Below are 23,756 nucleotides of genomic sequence, written 5' to 3'. Positions count from 1 at the left end.
TAATGGGTGCAATGCAAAAAGTTTGGGAGCCCAAATGGGTTAATTTTCTCGCTTATTTCAGCTCACCACCCACCAGGTGTGATGAGCTAAAATGCAGGTGCCAGCAGCTGAACCCTCCTGAATGGAGCAACAATTGAATAGCTCCACTGGTCGCCATCTACTGGCTGCCAGCGCTGCAAACAACTGAACCTCGCCTTTTAAGTCTTGTAGCAGGTGAGCAGGAGGACTTGTGCACTGAACAAGCGCAGTTGGAGGATCAGTTATTAATGACAGTTGGAGAGTGGATAGGAGTGACAGTTGGAGGAGAGACAGTGGGAGACCATTGGCAGTGACAGCAAATCCGACTGCACCTGAATGACCCCCAGTGAGCCAGGACACTTGCAGGCACAGCTCATCTCAAATTTAGAAGGGTTCTGAAGGGTGTTGCAAGCAGACACAGCAGAGAGTGACGGCATCAGGAGAAATGTGACTGTGAGTAAAAAAGACTTTTCCTGATTTTATAGTAGTATATTGGCCCTGGCCAGGTCTATAGATCTTCCCACCCCTTCTCTTACACCTTACAGCTTCCAGCCATCTCCTGGCCTCGCCATAGTTCACCCTTTCACTCTGTCCCTGGCTGTGTGGAGGCTGCTCCCACTGCACATGTCCAGCTCAGGACATATCATACTCAAACTATTATATAGATAGTAGTATACTCTAACAACTAGACAATTATTATGCGGAGTCTGAAGGGTCCCTTTAAATTAAAAGCACCTTAAGCCAATTAAGACAAATTGCAGTTATGACTCCTCATAATGCCCCCCCCACACAAGCTTCATAATTAGTACTGTAATAATAGTCGCTCTTCTCAGGTGCATAACCAGAACTTTGTGGGCCTCATAGTAACATATTCAAGGGGTCCCTGTCCCAATTATTCTTGATAAAGACCTCTCCACAGCAGTTATAAACTATTTGCCCCATAACAGTGCCTTAGTTCATTTTCTGAATCATAGTAGTGCAATAGTTAATATTATGCCCCATAGTAGTTCCCTAATTTACATTATATCACATTGTAGGGCTGCCAGTACACAATACATTGCCACACAGTATCTACAATTCACATTATGACATAGTGTCCCCAGTGCATAGTGTCCCCAGTGCATATTATACCACATTACACATATACCAGCTGCCTCTCCGCCATCTCCCCCTGGATGTCTGAATGCTCTCTGAAGCTCAGCATGACCAAAACTGAACTCATTATATTCCCCCCAGCCAGAGCAACTCCCCCTACCAATATCTCTATCACTGTTGACAACACCATCATCTCCCCCGTTCCCCAACTCCATTGCCTGGGCGTCACTCTTGACTCCTCCCTCTCCTTTGCACCCCACATCCAAGCACTGGCGCAATCCTGTTCCAGCTATGCAACATTGCTCGCATCAGGCCATTTCTCTCCCAGAGTGCAACTAAACTTATCATCCACTCACTGGTCATCTCACGACTCGACTACTGCAATGTTCTCTTCACTTGCCTCACTTGCTCCCATCTCGCTCCCCTCCAATCTGTCCTCAACTCCGCAGCTAGGATTATCTTCCTCTCTTCCAGCTCCACATCTGCCACTCCCCTTTGACAAAATCTACACTGGCTCCTATTCCCCTACAGAATCCTCTTCAAACTCCTCACCCTCACATACAAGGTCATCTCTAATTCCACTGCTCCCTACATCTCCAACCTCCTCTCCCTTCATAATCCCTCCCGCCCCCCTATGATCGGCTTATGACCGTCGCCTCTTTTCTACCCTGGTCACTGTTTCCCATGCACGAGTTCAAAATTTTGCCCGTGCTGCACCCCTTCAGAGGAACTTGCTCCCCCGCTCCATTAGACTCTCCCGACCTTGCAAAGCTTCAAACGGGGCACTGAAAACCCACCTATTCATCAAAGTGTACCCTTCCCATGCATAACCTAGTCCTGAGGCTGCTCCTCAATCCCCCTGCCTCATGCCTTGAACATCTCTGCTTTGCTTACATACTGCCATCACAGGCTACCTCCAGCTTGCTTGCACCTCATGTCATCTGTCTGTCACCCCTTCCCACTAGATTGTTAGCTCTTCAGAGCAGGGCCCTCTTTCCTCTTGTTGTCAAAGCCCTCTTCTCGACACATTTCACTCACAGCTCTCTCCTACTCAGCGACCATCTTTACCTGCTTTTTCTCCTGCTGGTAAAGGCTCACCTCTATCTATGGCCACCAGCCCCAAGTAGTACGATGATTACTCCCTCACTACTTACATCCTAGCTGTATTATGTTATGAGAATTGTGGTGCTCTTTGATACCTGTTCTCTATTTTTGTTATTTATTTACTGTAATGCTAAGTTTTGATTCCCTGTACTGTCCTTTGTACAGCGCTGCGAAACACTTGTGGCGCCCTATAAATAAAATTTAATAATAATAATTACAGTGCCTCCTTTTCATACTGTGCCACATTAAAGTGCCCTCCCATTCAGATTATGCCACATTGCAGTGGCCCAGTTTATATTGGACCTGGTTACTGATGCGATTGCTGTTGCTATTTTTTGCTATCCGCAATTGCGAGTCTGTACTAATATGGGCAGAAGCTAACCTGAGCATAGGGACGGCCACTGCTGTCTCCTCATTTCTGTCAGATGGAGTTTAAATGCTGAATATCAATACCATTGTCATAGATCAAGTATCTGGGTGCATCTGAAGACGTGCAGGCTGAACAGCTCTCCTGGGATGCAGAGGGCTCCTCAGTAGCAGGTGACATCACAACTGCTAATTTATGCGTGTCCAGAAAACGCCATCTAAACGGCCATGACACACCTGCGTTTGGCAGACCACTCTCCGTTACCAAATCCAAACGCTGTCTGGCTGTCACTCACTTGCGACTAAAACCTAATTGCGAGCGCTAACGTAAGTCAATTACTGCTCGTGTGCAGTGCAGCTCAGATGCATGTGCGGTAAGAAAACATTGACCAACTTGTGTACTTTGCCCGCTTTGCGAGCGCATCGGAATGAGGCCCATTGTGCCACATTACAGTGGTCTCCAGTTTAAATTATGTCACATTATAGTGCCCCATTACCATTATAACACCCACTACACACTCCTCTCACTGAAAATGTAATGTCACACAATTGAGGCTGGGAAATGGATCAGACGCAGTTGTTTAGCAGGCAAATCTGGGAAACTGGTATGCAATTTTATAACCTGGGTCCTGGCCCCGCTAAGCCTCTGGGTCACATAATAATAGCACCCCTTCCACCCACTATAGTTACGCCCATAACTCTGCTCAAGTATACAATTTTACAAGGCAATTCAATTTTACATGATGCAATATCAGATACCCTCAGGTGAAGTATAAATTCCTGAATACCCCTATGCAAGGTAAAATGTATGATGTTGGGTTGAAGCTGGAGCAATAATCGTTTTCATTATCAGGGATCAAATGTTGTCCTAGCAGCACATCACAGGGAACACTGCAACATCACTTTTAATTAAATCAGCCCCAATGTGTTTCAGTGGCCATAGACTGAAAGCAAATCATTTAACCAATTATGTTATGCACTGAACTTACCTCGTACGCTGGAAGCCTACCTGGCTGAGATTGGCAATTAAAGTATTCTAACTGGTAGTCAAATAAATATTGGACTAATCTCCCTCGAAGCAAAGGTACAGTATTTTGCCTTTTTTTTTTTTTTTAAGATGAAATGCTATTAAGATCACTATAATGGACAAGAGTTTTCGTTAATACCTTTTAGAGTGTTTCCAGATGTGGAGCGATCCAAACTTCAGAAGCAAAGTCTTTTAAGCAAGGTTTATTAGGTTGGATCGTGTGATTATTATACCTCAAATCAACGCTTTGTGGACTTTCTAGACTGTAGGCATACAGGTACATGTGTCATTGCAATTATCATGGACTCTGGGATTGTTGTTTGGAATCTGGAATTTTCACCATGGTCTCATTCAACATATATGAAATTCTAGCACTTGGGAAGATCAAGGGGGAGATGTATCAAGCCTTGGAGAGAGATAAAGTGGAGAAGTTTCACAAAGCAACCCATCAGCTTCTGTAATTTATCTAGAACAGTAATGTAGAAATGGCAGTTCGTAGCTGATTGGTTGCTTTGGGCAACTACTCCACTTTATCTCTCTCTAAAGCTGGGATTTAACATTGCGACCATCTGTTCGGATGTTCATGTGAACAGCCAGCTGAGTAAAGCCGAGTATACACTAGACGATATATCGCCGGATCCCGTGGATCGGAGGGACTTATTGTGTGTACCTATTATACGTATGGGTGCTCCTGTGGGTCACTAGTGACATCCCCCAACAGGGGAAAGTCGCTAGTGATTACTTGCTGCATTATGCAGCATGTCACATGGTTCCCCCCCTTTGGACCCGGTATCAGCAAATGTGTATGGACTTTACACACGCAAGGTCCAGTCAGCGGTGATGTCAGGCTGGGTACACATCGCTAAGTGTCTACCTAGTTTAAGCCTCAGTTTACGCAACTGACCAATAGAAAAGTTATATGCAAGGCCAGGAAGTCTGCATCTTGCGCAGCGCAGATTACCAATAATCGGAAATGTGCTTGCTGCAGGACTGCATCTATCTCTGAATTAAGCCCTAAATCCATAATGTTAATATGTATATGGTGTCCCGTGATGTATGTGAGAGGGAAGTGCAAATTCCGGTTTGATTCGTCAGATTATATAGTTACGAACAAACTTATGCTTAAAGAAAACCCTTGGCAAATATCTGTATACAGAAAAAAAAGGCGAGCAGCATTATCTGAAAATAATAATAATAATTATTGTTATTATTATTATTATTACTACTACTACTACTACTACTACTACTACTACTACTACTACTACCTTAAACGCTGAAAATACCCTACAGACAGACAAATACAACCTCCAGAAGGGAGACTGTCTGCTCCTAGGAGCGAATGACACTTGAGAGTACTGTACGTCTTTAAGAATGTATAGAGGATGGGCAGGGCTGGGATGGAGCATTAGTGTCCTATCCTCATTTCCACTCACTCACACACACAGGGCTAGGGAGTAAGCCACAAGGAAAGGACCTCTCCATGCTGTACTGAGAGTCTGGTGAGCTGTCAGTGAGGATGTCTCTGGCACAGGTAGAGTACCCTCATATAATAATATCATTACTGTATTTATTATGTATAACCAGGTATAATGTTGCAGTGTATTAAGCAAATAAATACCCCCAAGTTTTTTGAATGCAGAATTATGCTCAGTTTTACACACAAGTAGATGTTGCATTTTGCACTTTTATTAGTAATATGCCTTACTCTATTACCATTAAAGCACACTTTACTCACATTGGTTACTGACCCATTACTGTGTTATTTTCTTGCACATTTAGTAGGGACCATGAGACTGTTTTTATTGATAGGACTGTGTTGTGTGCGTTTATAAGCATATAATTAACACTTGTTAAATAATAATTTTTAGGATAGATTCCCTGTCCCTGATAACATAAGTATTTGTCTGTATCTGGGTTACAGCAAGATAATGAGTTTATCCAACTGCATGATGTCCAAAGCTGGGCAGGAAAGAGCCTAAGCTCCTCAGCCTGAGTTTCAGGTTCATGGGGAGATTGAGGCTCTGCTGCTTGACATAAAATCCAGCATGTATTACAATGTAATATAGCCTGCAGCCTGTCTCATGGCTTCTGGCGTCTTATTACTAGATGTTGCTGTCACTGCAGAGTCTCCTCCCAGCAACTAAATAATAGCATTTTATTTCTATACCATCTGCCCAGCATCAGTATTCCCACTAATTATACCACATAATCCAGTGACAACTCAAGAAGTGGAGAAATAAATGAGGTAGTGATTGTGGTCATTTCTTATGTCTGGACTTTGAGTACACAATTACATTTCTGTAAACCACATGTGTGTATATTGTACAATTATATATATCCTGAAATATTAGCTTTATCTTTAGTATTCTGTGCCTATGCTATACAATATGTATTGTGTGCTTCTTTGGTGTTACGCAACACAACGCAGCACTGGAACTTTATAGATAGATAGATAGATAGATAGATAGATAGATAGATAGATAGATATAGTAGCTTAATCCTGAAACTGGTTCCAGAAACAGGAAGAAGTCAGTGGGAATTAATAAATTAAGTGTCTGAGGACTTATCCTAAGTATGGAAGCTGCTTTAAATCTCGTATCACCATGTAATCAACATGTACCGTTGTCTGTTTTCTGGGTACCAGTAAATATAAAAAAAATGCACTGGTATTAGATTAAAGGTATGGCGACAGATGTGTACTGTATACCTTCCCTGACACACACGTTATCATTTTATACGTATAAGTATTTTCATACACATTTGATATTTAATTAGCAGTTAAACAAATGAATAGAAATAAAATTGCGTATATTATATGTTATCTATGTATTGGCATCATGTGAAATTGGTCCTGGGCTCCTGGCACTGTATTTTCCAAAGTCGCCACTTGTCTTGTTCTCGCCGCGGAATTGAAACAATGCAAAACACTTGTGGATTTGTATTTATTATATCCAGATGCCAGAACCGCCGACAAGTGAAGGCATTGAAAAGCCACCATTTTATAAATAAAAGATATGTATTGAATAAAAATGAAAAATTGTTTAGCAGTGCTCCTCAAAGTAATAAGTATATGATCATTGCCCTTTATATCCAGAGTCAGTTCCATTTCATGTATCTAGTATCTAGAACACCCCCCCCCCCCCAACACATATCAGTAAATAACTTAGTTCAAGGGGCCTATGTACTAAGCCTTGGAGAGAGAAAAAGTACCAAACAACAAGCACCTGCCAATTTTCAAACACAGCCTGTAACAGATCCGGTATTAAATATCTGCAGATGGAATGCCTGCTGTTAGTATAGCGACAACGGCATCCTGTCTGGCGGAATTCCGGCAGTGAGTCCCCTCGCGGGATTGCTGCGTTCGCCATGCTTCGGGTTCTATTCCCACTCAGTTGGTGGCGTGGACGCACCAACCGAGTGGGAATACTGGGCGTTTGTCGGGATTCTGACCGTCGGTAAAATGCTGGCTGTCGGGATTCCGACTTATTAAATGCATTCCCCTGTATCATGGCAATTAGGAGCTGATTGGCTGGTACTTTAGCTTTCCTTTTTATCTCTCTCCAAGGCTTAGAACATAGGGCCGTCCTTAATATCAAGAAGTCTGCAACATGCCCATTTCTTGCATAATTGCTCAAACATAAAAGCAAACATCTGATATGATACTGTAGATTGCAGTTACAGCATATTATCCCAGTGCACCAGTTTTCATGAATATTACAGACTATGTAATATTTGTACAAGAGGTAAGTAGTAGTGGAGCACAGGAGTAGTGGAGCACAGGACATCACACAGTGGATGAGTCACAGTGGGTGAATGCAAAGGTAGGAGTCTATGGGAGCATTTAATTGGGCATGAGGTTTAGGGAGCAAAGACACCTTGTAGTCCTCGCAACCAAATTTAGAATTATGTGGTTATGCGTGCTCCTGATACCCGCGGTATCCAATTTAGCAAAAATGCACACGTCACGAGTAAAAAACAATTTAAAATTGTACATACCTGTCGAGTGGTCTCTGGTGGTCTCCACGGCTCCCGGTGGTCTCTCCTCCATCTTCCCACTGGGGAGGGGAGGTGGCAGCTGTGAGATGTAGTTCTCCCTGCTGCTGCCTCCCGGTGTGCAGTCACACACACACACGCAGGTGAACCATACACTGCAGGGGTCACACACACACAAACTTACACACATTAACACACATACATTACATACACCACTGCAGCAGTAGTCTAGATCCTGACGCTGGAAAAGACACCGCTTTGGAAGGTGAGTAATTCCGATTGCTTAATTAGTCCACAGGTGGGGAGGTGGGGGAGGGCGCAAGGGTGCCAGACCAAGTCCCAGTGATTTTTACTAAAAATAATGATTTTAGGAAAAATCAGACTTGCTCTGGGAGAGCATGAAAAAAGATGCAGTGATTTCTATAGAGATCACAGTGGCTCATTTTCTCTCCTCCAATTGAATAGCAAAACCCTGCGGTTGCATCTCACCACAAACAAAAGGGGAGACAGTGAGATAAAAAGGGAGACACAGGAGAAGGGCAAGAGGCTGGCACAGACAAGGTACAGTAATCAAGAGACCATCAAAGAAAGGAGATTGCGGGTACACACTATGATATGTAGACAATATATCATTCCGATCTATGGGGGTCATTCCGACCCAATCGCACGCTGCGCTTCTTCGCAGCCATGCAATCAGGTCGGAACTGCGCATGTGTGGTGGCCACATTGCGCAGGCGCATCGTTGCCCGGTGATGGGCGTCGCCAGGCAGCGATGCTGCTAGCGAGGAAAGCGGTCACAGCGGCGACCACAAGAAGATTGACAGGAGGACGGCGGATCCGGGTGGCAACTCACCGTTTTTGGGAAGTGGTGAGTCCAATGGCTAGTTTTAGCAGCTGTGCAAACGCTATGCCGCCGCCCACTAGGGAGTGTATTTTAGCTTAGCAGAAGTGCGAACGCATGTGCAGCCGAGCTCTGCAAAAAGTTTGTGCAGTTTCTGAGTAGCACTGAACCTACTCAGCGCTTGCGATCATTTTAGCCTATTCGTGTCCGGATTTGACGTCATACATCCACCCAGCGAATGCCCAGCCACGCCTGCGTTTTTTCAGCCACGCCTGCGTTTTTGCAAACACTCCCTGAAAACGGTCAGTTGACACCCAGAAACGCCCTCTTCCTGTCAGTCTTCTTGCGGCCGTCAGTGCGACTGAAAACTTCGCTAGAACCTGTGCACAACCACAACAGGCTTTGTACGTCGCGCGTGGGCATTGCGGTGCATACGCAGAAATGCAGATTTTTAGCCTGATCTCTGCGCTGCCTTGCGATAGTGTCCATAATTCATATTACATCATCCCACAGTAGTATCACTTTACCTTATAAACATTACTCCTCACAGTAGAGCCCCTTATTCACATTACATCACACTGAATTGCTCCTTATTCACATTACACCACACCTGACCTTATTGCTCTTTATTCACATTAGACGACACAGTAGTGCCCTTTCTATTTGCAACGCCACATAGTAGAGCACCTTATACACATAATGCCACGCATTAGTAATGCATTTATACACAATTCCACACAGTAATGCCCCTTGCACATATGAGACACATTAATGTCCTTATAAACATAATGCACCTTACACATTATGACAACCTTTATTAATGCCCTTTTACACATAATGTCCCTTACACATATGCCGCACATTATTAATGCCATTATACACATAATGACACACATAGTGCCCCTTTACACATATGTTGCACATTATTAATGCATTTTTACATGACACACGTAATGCTCCTTACACATATTCTGAACACTACTGCACAACCAACCCACTCACAGCACTCACACTTCCACTAACACTGTGACCTCTGCCTCTGCTTGGATACAGATGTGTCCTCACAAATCTTGCATCAATGCTAACGTAGGGCACTTTTTTTTTAAATGAAAATGCATCTTATTTGCATTGCTATGTGGCTAGGATGCACAAGCAGCTTCTGCTGATTAAACGGATATGCAGCATGCCAATATACTGTGTGAGACTGTGGCTGTATCTGCATATGAAATGCTACATACAGAATATAGGCATGCTGCATATCATTTTAATCAGCAGAAGCTGATGATGCCCCTAGGCATATCAAATGCCCTAGGCAACTGCCTAGTTTGCCTAAGCCTATGGCCGGTTCTGCATGTACACACATACATGCTAGGGTTAGTTTGTTGTTAGTCAATTAACCTCCCAGTATATTTTTGGATTGTGGAGGAAACCAGAGTATCCAGAAAGAACCCACGCAAGCACGGGGAGAATATACAAACTCCACATAGTTAGAGCCATGGTGGGTAATTGGGTGGTATTCAGTATGCCAGCTGTTGGGATCCCAGTGCTCAGTATACCAACACCTGGCATACCGACAACTATTCTCCCTCTTGGGGGTTCATGGCCCCCCTGGAGGGAGAATAAATAGCGTGGCGCGTGTAGCGCGCCACCATGCCCGCAGCATGGTAAGCGCAGCCAGGATCCCGACCGCCGGCATAACATACTACACCCATGGGAATCAAACCCTCAGTGCTGTGAGGCAGTAATGCTAACCATTGCACTGTCCGTGCAGCCAATGGTATTGAGAGGCCTATTCATCAACATTATCAGCCACACACATTATGCTATAATGGCAGGATTCACATGATTTTTCTATTATTCCTATGTTCCATATGCTTAACTTGTGAAATAAGAAAAAAACAGGATCATGCTGACCCCCTCCCCCCCTTCCCCATTGCAGACAGCGGGCAGACAAGGGGAGAGGACTGCTGTGTGCTGATCTAGGGGGAGAGCCAGCAGTCAGCCTCTCTCCGATGCGATCGCACCTGCCCCCCCGCGCCCCCCAGTGCACCTACCAAATCTAATACAGGCGGTGCCCCACCTCCAGTTCGTGGCCGCACATTAGAAGTTTTTTTTTCTTATTTTGCAAGGAGGGGGCCTGGCCACACCTCCCCTGTTGACCACACCCCCTCCCATTACTTGGGCCCAGCAGAACTGTCGACGCCTCTGGTCAGGGCCGGTGCAAGATCTCTCTGCACCCTAGGCAAAGCTTCAGCCTAGTGCCCCCTAACCTGTAAACCCACCACCTCTCAGAGGGGAGATGCAGATGGCCACTAGGTGACCTGGTATGAATTGCATCATTATACATATACAGAGAAAAGGGACAACACTCAGGGACAAGTGATAGAGTATATTGTAAACAAACGGGGGAAAAATGTGACTTTGGGGTTATTCGGGTTTGTTTTGTACCAAAAAAGCACACTAATGGGCAAAATTATGCTGCCCTGCAGGTGGGGCAGATGTAACATGTGCAGAGAGTCTAGATACTACTATGTGGTACAGCCTGATAGCGGCAGCTGCACCTTATTAGATCTGCAGCAGCAGCCAGCATAGTATAAAAGGAGGAGGCCCCATACAGAGACATCCTTTAGATTTTGCTAGATGAATTCAGCAGCGCTCTCCAGGAGCTGGCGCCCCTAGGCAGCCGCCTAAAGCTGCCTAATGGTAGAGCCGGCCCTGTCCTCTGGCCCAGACCACATTAATAAATAGCCCTCCAAAAATTCTAACTGACGCAATATGCAGTAATAAAGTAATACTTTTCAGGGCCCCCACCACCACCAATATTAAATAGGCCCCATAATACAGGTGTGTCGTGTTTATGTCCACTGATGATGTTAAATGAAGGTAGAGTACTATTTAAGAATGTGCTCAGTAGCAATCTATCCCAGCAAACTGGCAGTAAAAAAATAATATTACAGGCTTTCTACATGAGACTGCTGTATTTGTATAAATGGAAGCGTTTCATGCTACATGCTTCGGGACAAAGATTATATTGATTAATAGGGCTATAAATCTTATTTGTGTTGCAGATTCTTGCTGTGCCTGGAAGCAGGGTGACAGGGCCCATACATCCCTACACTTACAGTAATTGATACTAACCAGGTTTCCTTTTTTGATGCAGGGAGTGGTCTGTTCATTATTTGATGCAGGGAGTGGTCTGTTCATTGCACTCTGCTCAGTGTCCCTGGAGGATGTATATATAGACCTGCATCCAGTGCAGACAGACACTAACATTACATGGTGGTTAATACTGTACATAACTGTCCCTTTACCTTACTAATACGGCTGACAACCTGGGCTCTAATTACAAATTGTATTGACTTATTATACTGTTCACCTAATTCCTCTCTCGCTCTCCCTGCCTGTCTCTGCCCAAATTCTCCCTCTTGGCATCCCCTTTTCATGTCTCTGCCTAGCCCTGCCCCATTAGGTTGTAAGCTCTTCTGAGAAGAGATCTCCACACTCACCTTGCCCACCTGTGCACTCTTACAGCATGCCTCTTTCATTGCATTTTCGGTAATATGTTTTACAGTATATGTGACCTACATTTGCCAATTACGTCTAATGTATTATGCAGCATTTCTTGGTATAACTTATACTTCTTTCGTGTTCTGCATTTTACCTTTCGTTGTTCCGTAGTATTCAGCTTGTTGGACCTCTAACTTGCATGGTAAAGGGGAATGTAATGTAGCTGCTATTTTCCCCCTGTTCAGTGCTGCAGAATTTTGTGATGCTATAAAAAACATAAACACTAATAACTATTCTTTTGTTTACATAATACCAACATATTATAGACTGATTGTAAATTGCATGTGATGTCAGTGCTTTTACTTTGTATGCAGCTAAGTCGCACCAAGCATCATGCATCATGCATACCAACCAGGGGCGCATCAAGAGAAGAGGAGGCCTGTGTGCAGTTTTCGTCCGGTCTCCCTCCTCTCTGGCTGGCAGAGCAATAGACTCTGGGCACTAGGGTCACTAGGTGACCCTAGTGCTGTCCCAGAGTCTACTGTGCATGCGTAAGTCTTCAGGGAAATGGGGCAGGGGCAATTTTCCAGGTGATTTTCCTACTGTGCACATGCAAAACACCAGAAAAATGGGCGCCACACCAGTTTCCTAGTGGTTTCTGCATTGCTGCTGCTGGCGACACAGATCTTCGGAGAGTACGTACTGAAAAAAATGGGTGCAGGTATGCGGTGTGGGCTTCACACACTGCACCCAATATAGATACGCCAGTGGTCCAAATTCTGTGTGTGTCACAGTAGCGAACTCAGACATGTGTAAACAGCCGTGTACTGGAAATGTATTGGGCGTTGCTGGACGGTGACAGGAAAGACAATGTAGTTCTCTTGTAGACGAATGTTCATGCACATTCCCATGCCTGCGCCGACCGAGTGTCACGTAGCCAAGCAGCATGACATCCGACTCCGCTCCAACATGATTGAAGAGGGGAGGACCTGGGGGACAGCTGCACTATGGGCAAGAGCAGAAGGAGATATTACTCTTCTCTGTTCTCTCCTGCCTATAATGCCATCAAAACTTGGCGTTCCTTTTTGGCCTTAACTTTGGACATTTTTTCCAAAGACTGTTATCTAGCAGCCCCTACTGCAGTTTATAGGGGTTGCTGCAGTAGTCAAAGCATTATGAAACCAAATGCTGTGCAGGACTGGGCCATATCACTATATTAAGAAGACTGATATTTACCCACTGGAAACCATATTCCTCAAATGAATCCCATACTTCTCAACTAAATTGGCCTGTGAGTGTCACAGCTTCCTACTGATTCACAGGCTGCATTCTCAGTGATATCGCTGGTTCCTCTGGAATATTGGTTGAATCCACACTGCACTTTAATCATCTATAGGAATGGCCCTATCAAACCAAACTATACCTAAATTAAGTTTTAGAGATATTAATCTGTTCTTTGCTCAGAGCATCTGCTTATATTTTAGGTGTTATGTAACTAGTCTTGTTAGCTTCAACAGAGAACAATGTGTTCCTTTCTTACTATAACTGAAGGTAGTACCGCAATGTACCTGACCAATGAGGCTATATTTATAGTCCATTTGCTATTATTTTCAAACATACATATAAATATGGCATTGTGCATTTCATATGAAAAGTGCTGCACAAATTAAATCTACAAATTGATTCACTTTACTTTCAAGGCGAGGAGCAATTGTCAGTAGCACTTAGCATTTAGGTCATGTCTTAGTAAGTGCTGGGACTGAATGTTCCACATCTACTCAGATAAAAATTAAGAGTCAGACAGAGAGTTGGGTAGCAGCCTTGAGTCTCTTTCGCCAATCTCCATCTTGCCGTCCTGTTTATGAGAGTGCAGATTATTTATATCGGCCAAACAGAAATGTGCCAAAATTATCTAAATAACCAAGCAGACATTCTCGGATTATATAAACAGCCATCAAATCTAGGTGCCCAGATTATGTGACGGCATACCAGGAGAGATAATATACCAGCAAAGGGATGCCCAGACAATATACTAGCAATCCAGGAGAGGTGTCCAGATTATATACAAACAAACCAGGAAAGGTGTCCAAATTATATACCGACAAACCAGGAGAGTTGTCCAGATTATATACAAGCAAACCAGGAGAGATGCCCAGATAATATACCAGCAAAGGGATGCCAAGACAATATACTAGCAATCCAGAAGAAGTGCCCAGATTATATACGAGCAAACCAGGAAAGGTGTCCAAATTATATACTGACAAACCAGGAGAGTTGTCCAGATTATATACCAGCAAAGCATGAGAGGTACCCATATTATATAAGAGCAAACAAGGAGAGGTGTCCAGATTATATACCAGCAAAGCAGGAGAGATGCCCAGATAATATACCAGAAAACCAGAAGAGGTGTCCAGATAATATACCAGCAAAACAGGAGAGATGCTCAGACAATATTTCAGCAAAGCAGGAGAGGTGCCTAGATAATATACCAGCAAAGCAGGAGAGATGCCTAGATAATATACCAGCAAAGCAGGAGAGATGCCCAGATAATATACCAGCAAAGCAGGAGAGGTGCCTAGATAATATACCAGCAAAGCAGGAGAGATGCCCAGATAATATACCAGCAAAGCAGGAGAGATGCCCAGATAATATACCAGCAAAGCAGGAGAGATGCCCAGATAATATACCAGCAAAGCAGGAGAGGTGCCTAGATAATATACCAGCAAAGCAGGAGAGGTGCCCAGATAATATACCAGCAAAGCAGGAGAGGTGCCTAGATAATATACCAGCAATGCAGGAGAGATGCCCAGATAATATACCAGCAAAGCAGGAGAGGTGCCTAGATAATATACCAGCAAAACAGGAGAGATGCCCAGATAATATACCAGCAAAGCAGGAGAGGTGCCTAGATAATATACCAGCAATGCAGGAGAGATGCCCAGATAATATACCAGCAATGCAGGAGAGATGCCCAGATAATATACCAGCAAAGCAGGAGAGATGCCCAGATAATATACCAGCAATGCAGGAGAGATGCCCAGATAATATACCAGCAAAGCAGGAGAGATGCCCAGATAATATACCAGCAATGCAGGAGAGATGCCCAGATAATATACCAGCAAAGCAGGAGAGATGCCCAGATAATATACCAGCAAAGCAGGAGAGGTGCCTAGATAATATACCAGCAATGCAGGAGAGATGCCCAGATAATATACCAGCAAAGCAGGAGAGGTGCCTAGATAATATACCAGCAATGCAGGAGAGATGCCCAGATAATATACCAGCAAAGCAGGAGAGATGCCCAGATAATATACCAGAAAACCAGAAGAGGTGTCCAGATAATATACCAGCAAAACAGGAGAGATGCTCAGACAATATTTCAGCAAAGCAGGAGAGGTGCCTAGATAATATACCAGCAAAGCAGGAGAGATGCCCAGATAATATACCAGCAAAGCAGGAGAGGTGCCCAGATAATATACCAGCAAAGCAGGAGAGGTGCCTAGATAATATACCAGCAATGCAGGAGAGATGCCCAGATAATATACCAGCAAAGCAGGAGAGGTGCCTAGATAATATACCAGCAAAGCAGGAGAGGTGCCTAGATAATATACCAGCAATGCAGGAGAGATGCCCAGATAATATACCAGCAAAGCAGGAGAGATGCCCAGATAATATACCAGCAAAGCAGGAGAGATGCCCAGATAATATACCAGCAAAGCAGGAGAGATGCCTAGATAATATACCAGCAATGCAGGAGAGATGCCCAGATAATATACCAGCAAAGCAGGAGAGATGCCCAGATAATATACCAGCAAAGCAGGAGAGGTGCCTAGATAATATACCAGCAATGCAGGAGAGATGCCCAGATAATATACCAGCAAAGCAGGAGAGGTGCTCAGATTATATACCAGCAAAGCAGGAGAGGTGCCTAGATAATATACCAGCAATGCAGGAGAGATGCTCAGATTATATACCAGCAAACAAGGAGAGGTGCCCAGATAATATAATAACAATCCAGGAGAGATATTATATACTAGCAAACCAGAAGAGGTGCATAGCAAACCAGGAGAGGTGCCCAGATTATAAAACAGCAGTCCAGGATAGGTGCCCAGATTATATACCAGCAAACCAGAAGAGGTACTCATATTATATGCTAGCTAGGGTGGCTAATCCTGGGATCGGCGGGATCCCGGGATTTACAGATGGAGCCTTCTTTATTTTACCCTGCATAGCCGTAGGTCTGTAATTTCCATCATAGGTACACTTCAACTGTGAGAGACAGAATCTGAAGAAGAAGAAAAAACAGGAAATCACATTGTATGATTTTTAAACTATTTACTTGTATATTCTTGTGGAAAATAAATATTTGGACACCTACCAAGCAGCAAGATTTCTGGCTCTCACAGACCTGTTACTTCTTCTCTAAGAAGCTCTTCTATCCTCCACTCATTACCTGTATTAAAGACACCTGTCCACACCCTCAAACAGTCAGACTGCTACTTCTCCACCATGGCCAAGACCAGAGAGCTGTCTAAGGACACCAGGGACAAAATTGCAGAGCTGCCCAAGGCTGTGATGAGCTACTCGACAATAGGAAAGCAGCTTGGTGAAAAGAGATCAACTGTTGGGTGCAATTATTAGAAAATGGAAGAAATACAAGATTACTGACAATCTCCCTCAACCTGGGGCTCCATGCAAGATCTCATCTTGTGGGGTATCAATGATCTTGAGAATGGTGAGGAATCAGCCCAGAACTACACGGGGGGGCCTGGTCAATGACCTCAAGAGAGCTGGGACCACAGTCACAAAGGTTACCATTAGTAACACACTACGTTGTCATGGATTGAAATCCTGCAGCACCCTAAAGGTCCCCCTGCTTAAGCCAGCACATGTCCAGGCCCGTCTAAAGTTTGCCAGTGACCATCTGGATGATCCAGATGAGGCTTGGGAGAATGTAATGTAGTCAGATGAGAGCAAAATTGAACTTTTTGGTATAAACTCCACTCGCCGTGTTTGGAGGGAGAAGAATGATTAATGGCATCCCAAGAACACCATACCCACTGTGAAGCATGGGGGTGGAAACATCATGCTTTGGGGCTACTTTTCTGCAAAGGGGACTGGACGACTCATCCGTATTAAGGAGAGGATGAATGGGGCCATGTATCGTGAGAATTGGGCAAAAACCTCCTTCCCTCAGTAAGAGCATTGAAGATGGAATGTGGCTGGGTCTTCCAGCATGACAATGACCCCAAACACACCGCCTGGGCAACTAAGGAGTGGCTCCGTAAGAAGCATTTCAAGGTCCAGGAGTGGCCTAGCCAGTCTCCAGACCTCAACCCAATAGAAAATCTGTGGAGGGAGTTGAAAGTCCATGTTGCCCGGCGACAGCCCCAAAACATGACAGATCTAGAGAAGATCTGCATAAAAGAGTGGGCCAAAATACCTGCTACAGTGTGTGCACACCTGGTCAAGAACTACAGGAAACGTTTGACCTCTGTAAATGCCAACCAAGGTTATATTACAAAGTATTGAGTTCAACTTTTTGATTGTCCAAATATTTATTTTCCGCAAGACTATATAAATAAATTGTTTAAAAATCATACAATGTGATTTCCTGTTTTTTTTTTCAGATTCTGGGGTATATTCAATTAGGGTCGGATCCATTCCGACATGCATTTGTCGGAATGGATCGAACAACCCCTATTCAATCCCATCTCAATTCGAGTTTAAAAAAAGTCGAATTGAGATGAGACCTGTGAGCGGAGGAGAGGGGGGAGACCAGCGGGGACAGCCGCGAGCAGGCGGAGGAGAGCAGCGCTGCAGAAGGATGTCTCACAGCCGCCAGACCTCACGGCAGTGTCCACCTGGCTCCAGCAAGCGTGACCTCACTTGCTGGAGCTGGGTGGACGCTGCCATGAGCGGCGCGGCTGTGACACATCCTCCGGCAGCGCTGTGCTGTAACGCTGCTCTCCCCTGTATGCCCGCGGCTCTCACCGTCTCCCCGCCGCTCTCCCTCCTCTCCTCCTGTAAGGTCCCCCATCTCAGTCCAACATTTTGTTATGTCGGACTGAGATGGTTGGAAACGGGGCCAAATCCTGTCGAATTTGGCCCCGTTTCCCTCAAAAGTACATGAAGCGGCAGCTATACCGCTGATTCACGTACTATTCGACAAGTCGAATTCCCTGACTTGTCGAATAAAAATAGCGGGGACTGAATAGGTCGAATCACAATTCGACCTTAAAAAGTCGAAAACTGCCGTCTTTTCGACAGACAGCAGCTTTCGACCCCTCTGTCTCTCACAGTTGAAGTGTACCTATGATGGAAATTACAGACCTCTCTCATCTTTTTAAGTGGGTCAACTTGCACAATTGGTGGCTGTCCAAATACTTTTTTGCCGCACTGTATTATATGACAGCAATCCAGAAGAGGTGCCCAGATTATATAACAGCAGTCCAGGATAGGTGGATAGGTGTCTAGATAATATATCAGCAAACAGGAGAGCTGCCCAGAATATATAACAGCTGTCAAGGATAGGTACCCAGGTAATATACCAGCAAATCAGGAGAGATACCCAGATTACAAAACAGCAATCCATGAGAGATGCCCAGGTAATTTATCAGCCAACCAGAAGAGATGCCCAGGTTACACAACAGCAATCTAGGAGAGATGCCCAGATTATATACCAGGAAAATAGGTGGGTTTTTTTATTATATCAAACAAACCGACAGATTTACCATTATGCAAACAAACCACAAGAAGCACCATGTTATACTGTATATAATGTAATCATTTGTTGTGACAATATTTTATATATATATATATATATAAACAAACCAACCTAGTTTTGTGAAGAGGTATTGTTTGTTTATGCCATACCATATTAAAAAAAAAATACTGATAAAATACATTACTTTCCTTTATGCAGGTGAAACATGGCAGAGGTTGGATATAGGAAGCTCTGTTGTCATCAAAGAGGGTGGGTACAATTAAAAAGAGGGCCAGTCTAAATAAATGGTGCAGTAGTAATCCTACTAAGAAATGCACAGGGTGCCTGATATTGTGGAATGTCTGCATAGGATCCATGATCCATTAGTAGTAACTATAATGTTGGGTCTCCTGTCCCAGTGCTCCCTGGGTAAACACCTATTTTGCAGTTTCCTATAACATCCCTGATCACATTGTATCAAGCTGTTTGTTTTTCATCTTGTCAGGTGGTGAGGCTGAAACTGGAGCCCTCTTTCCACTAGACCTACTATGTTACTGTGTAACCTTGTAACTGTACAACGAGCCCATCAATCAGCGAATCGGGGTATTCCCTAAATTCATTCTCGGCAAGAATCCTGCTGGATGTGAGTTTTCCATCTCCTGCTTGTTATTGTACTTACAGTGCTGTTATATATCTCCTTCCAAGGAAGACACATTCTACCATGGCCCACTTCCTAATTAAGTTATAGACAAAGGTAGATGTGATGCAGAAAGCTCATTAAGCTTCTGTTTATTGGAGCGTTGGATACATGATCCAGACGGAGTCCTGATACCTGGGAGGAAGCCAGCTCCCCTTTCTATCAGGTCAGTACACTGCAAAGAATTGTATTATCTGTAGAAAGTAAAGGCAGTTACACCACTTACAATGTAGACACAATACTAATAGAGCTGGGACACAGAACTGGTTGGGCATCTTATATGAGCCTGTCCTGTATTTCTAGATTCACAGGAGGTGCTTAGAAAACTATTAACCTTTTGTTAAAACACCAGCACAATTAACTGAACCTACAGTACATTAGTAGAAAATACCCTTATGAGCTTAGCGATGCAACCTCCACAATTAATCTCTGGCCTAGATTAACCTTTTGTCAAGCATTGTAATCTGTAGCCAGGTAGGAATTACTGAACGTAGATCTTGTTTTCTTAAGGGAACTCTGTGTGGGTGGGAACTGAAATATGGAGCCTCCACTGTCAGTATCTGTCATATGTGAAAGAGCAATATTTTAAATCTGATGCCTTAAAATCAAAATTTCTATCATGTTTGATTTATATCTAGAAAAAAAAAACACAAAAATGTTAGGTTTCCCCCCCACATATTTTCCAACATGGTGCACCTAATTTTTGCCCTTAATCGTACTATGTAGAATAAGGGATATAATATTGATTATTTTTTTTCCAGGTTTTTTTTTCATGATAAATATTGCTATATGTCTGACATCGGGATACTGTACATTTCACCTTCATCAAGGGCCAGCTCTGCTGTTAGGAAAACCTCATTGGTTGTCCAAAGCCTTAGGATGTTCCCACAGCACCCCCTTCACCCATCTAAACTGAGTGACACTCACTGACATGGAGGAGCAGCAGCAGCAGGCAGCTTGTTACCTGTGCCGGCTCTTTCATGTTTGGGAGTGAGGGAGTGATTTGCTGGGAGTGAGGCAATGGGCTATAAGTGTTACAGCTCAGTGCCATATTCCCAGAACTCGCAACACCGTCCAGCTGGTAAGGAAATAAGTGTCAGTGTGTGGGAGAAGCGCTCCAAGGTTGGTGCCTCTAGGGCGCACACACAATTTCTGTCATCCCTGCCTTCATTCCATTCAGTTCTTCAATATTTAGCTCCTTCAGCAGTGAAAATAGGACTTGTTATACTTCTCTATATGAGAGAGGGCTCAGTGAGACCTAAAGAAAAGAATATGGTCTGACAGATCGTAAAGTAGGAAGGAGCTGGGGGCTGCAAGTGATGCTAGCCTGTTGCATATCACTGGTTTAAGCCAGGTGGAAAAGTGGAAATGGATGATGGGTGTTGCTTGTACTTTTATGGGACTTTTCCACTGTATCCATCTTACACATTAATTTCAAGTGTATATAGTTATATATAGACCCCCACAACACAGTATGATGGTGTGTCCAGAGATTGTGATGTGGGCATGAACCCTGTAATGCTTTTGGCACATAGAGAAGGTTTATAGGCTCACAGAATGTGTGGTTCATAAATGTCCCCTAATAATGTCATAAATATGATTAAATAGTCTCTGGGCTAAGTGACCCTGAGATGTCTCCAAAAAACCTTAAATGACAGCTCTCCTCATGTTGGACTGAATGTATTAATCTAATCATTCATACCATATATAAAACTATATATCTCTGCTATACAGAGTATGACCATTACGCCTTATATAATACATTTATATTTATACAATATCCTGATCAGTTTACTAACTTCTCTAGAAATCTGAGCAACACAGAACTGTTCAGTGACCCCCAACAAGTGTTATTTTGTGAATGAAACCATATCCCCCCCCCACCCCCCCACCAACTAGTGGGACTGCAGTGTTCCCATATCTGGAAGATATACCTTGCCTGCTCCTATAATGATGCTTCAGTCCTCACTGCTGGGAGTCTGTACCTGAGCGCCTACATACAGATACATCTCCATACACACCCTATCCAATTAGATGCATCTGCAAGAGCTTACATACAAACTCCATATTATGAATGTAAGAGGTGCAAGTTCCTGGTGCCAGGAGGGGATTTATTTTTCCTAAATCATAAAAGTACGGGAACAGTAGGACTGTTGTTATTATTATAGTTATTTCAGTATGTTTTTTTTATCCTTTTGGTACTATTGTGTTTATTAATATGCTGTCCTAAATAAGGGTGGGCGGATGAGTGCTTTGAAAAGTAGCACATTTATCTAGAGGAGCGCTAATGTCCATATTACTTAATTACTCTCATGTTTACACATTGAAGGGATTACACCCGTTTACTCCTGAGAGAATTAGTTCCGAAAAATTAATTGAATGTAGCCTCTCTAATCTCATTTAAATACCATCTAAATCTCTATTTTGTATGTGGGTACAATACCATATGTATGAAAGCACCTAGCCCACATGTAATTAGGGATTCCCAAAACCACACATGTCCTCCCATCAAGAGATCCAAAACTTTGCACCCGCAGCAACGCTTCCAATAAGACAAGGAAACCCATGAGCTTTATTAATGACCTTTAATGTCTTCTTTAAAGGAAAACAGTCTCTTGTCAGCAGTTGACGATAATCATTTGTTTTACAGGTAAATATATACTTTATTTGGATGCAGGGTTTCTTCAAATTTGTTTCTTTTTAGGCAGAAACTCTTTTTACAGTATGTTTTTTCTTGTCAATTTTCTACAGGTTAATGTCCCTTTAACTTGTCTTCAGATGCCGGGACCATTGTGGGTATAAGACGTCATGACCTCCCCACGCTCCGCCCGTAAGTAACAGGAATGATCATACTGTGTAAGAGGACATTAAGGAGCAGTATGAGATGAAGGGGCATGTCTCTGTATGCATGGTGGTCATGGCTGGGTTTGGTTGGTCTTTGCAGGCCTGCAGCTGGATGAGAACCTGCAGCTCATGCAGGCCGGGTCTGTGATGAGAAAAGTCAAGTCACGCAGCTGGAAAAAACAAAGGTACTTCAAACTCCAGGAGGACTGTATGACAATCTGGTATAAATCCAAAAAGACGGGCAACACTAAGTCTACATGTAAGTGGTGTAAAATGCAATGTGGAATATATTGTTTCCTTAGGAATAATAATAGGCATCTTTCAGGTATCAGTCAGTCATTAAGGGGTTGATGTATCAAGCAGTGAAAAGAGCTGAGAAGTGGACCAGTGGAGAAGTTGCCTATATCAACCAATTAGCTTTAAGGTAGCATTTATCACATACATTCTATACAGGGGCATTTTAAGAGAGGAGGAGGCCTGTGTGCAGCCTTCTGCTTCAGGGTCCCCCTCCTCTCTGACTGATGCAAAGGATTTAATACTTACCTCTCCGGAGTCCCCCAGCGGTGCCATCCGTCTCCACGGCAGCGGCAATAGAGTCTGAGAACAGACTCTATTGCACATGCGCAAACCTCTGGGAACACGGCGCGGCTGACATTTTCCCGAAGATTTTGCTAATGCGCATGCGCGAAACTCCGGAAAAATGGCCGTCGTGCCATCTTTCCGGAGTTTTCAGCAGGCGCAATAGAGTTTGTTACCCCTAGTGTTCAAACTCTATTACGCTGCCGAAAAGGGATGGTTTCGACGGGGGACTTCTGAGAGGTAAGTATTAAACAAATGGGTGCAGTGTGTGCGGGGTAGGCCCCCCTGGACCTGGGGGCCCGTGTGCCTCGCACACACTGCACCCATAATAGAAACGCCAATGATTCTATAAAATGATAGTTAGAAGCTGGTTGGTTGCTGAGCGACCTCTTCACTGGTGCCACTTCTCCACTCTTTCACTGCTTGATACATCACCCCCTTAATATTGGATCTTACTGTCGCTAAAAGCAACCTTGCAAAGTTTATCCTCCATCATTTTGTACTTTTCTCCTGAGCTCTGTTTGCTGTACGGTATATGGAACAAGAAATATGTTGGGGATTGTCATCCAATGGAGAATGGCCCAATGCATACTCAAACATTTATAGTTGTCCGAGATGCACCACACAGTATGCACTTGCTCTCCATAGGGATTAGTGATCCATTTCCCATTCCCTGTTTATGCTACTATTTCCATACCCTTAAGAGTGTAAACTCAACCTAGCACACCCGCTACGCGTACATACCCTAATACTCATTCGGTCTGCCAGAGAAACCATACTAATGCCCCATTTATCAACGGGTTTTTGCTATCAAAAACTCTCTGTCAGTCATATTTATCTGCTTTGCTTATTTAACATGCCCCAACAACGCTGTTTTAAGTCTTCAGTATTTGATAATATCTGCATCATAGAAATGACATGTATAAGTTTAACAATAAGCGGTATTCCCCACTTACCGCTCATTTGCCCTCATTTATCA

General features: G+C 43.8%; 1 protein-coding gene across 8 annotated transcripts in view; it reads left to right on the top strand.

The window, feature by feature from the left end:
- Nucleotides 1-299: 299 nt before the first annotated feature.
- PLCD4 (phospholipase C delta 4) overlaps nucleotides 300-23,756 on the top strand; it is an 82,208-nt gene continuing 58,751 nt past the window's right edge. For 3 of the 8 annotated variants that reach the window (XR_010181994.1, XM_063933909.1, XM_063933903.1), the window contains exons 1-7: nucleotides 300-471; nucleotides 3,757-3,887; nucleotides 5,056-5,141; nucleotides 19,163-19,300; nucleotides 21,958-22,004; nucleotides 22,106-22,184; nucleotides 22,299-22,457. Coding sequence is in view for 7 of the 8 variants with exons in the window: in XM_063933909.1 (XP_063789979.1) it covers nucleotides 22,163-22,184; nucleotides 22,299-22,457 (181 nt within the window). In the remaining variant the exon portion in view is untranslated. Of the gene's footprint in view, nucleotides 472-3,756; nucleotides 3,888-5,055; nucleotides 5,142-18,876; nucleotides 18,928-19,162; nucleotides 19,521-21,957; nucleotides 22,005-22,105; nucleotides 22,185-22,298; nucleotides 22,458-23,756 lie in introns of all 8 variants that reach the window. The other 5 variants (XM_063933905.1, XM_063933904.1, XM_063933907.1 and 2 more) reach the window with 5 other exon arrangements.

This window comes from Pseudophryne corroboree, chromosome 7, assembly GCF_028390025.1.
Source record: "Pseudophryne corroboree isolate aPseCor3 chromosome 7, aPseCor3.hap2, whole genome shotgun sequence".
Taxonomy (NCBI): Eukaryota; Metazoa; Chordata; class Amphibia; order Anura; family Myobatrachidae; genus Pseudophryne; species Pseudophryne corroboree.
The sequence above is the reverse complement of the archived record's forward strand: the minus strand, read 5'-3'. Positions and strand labels throughout refer to the sequence as shown.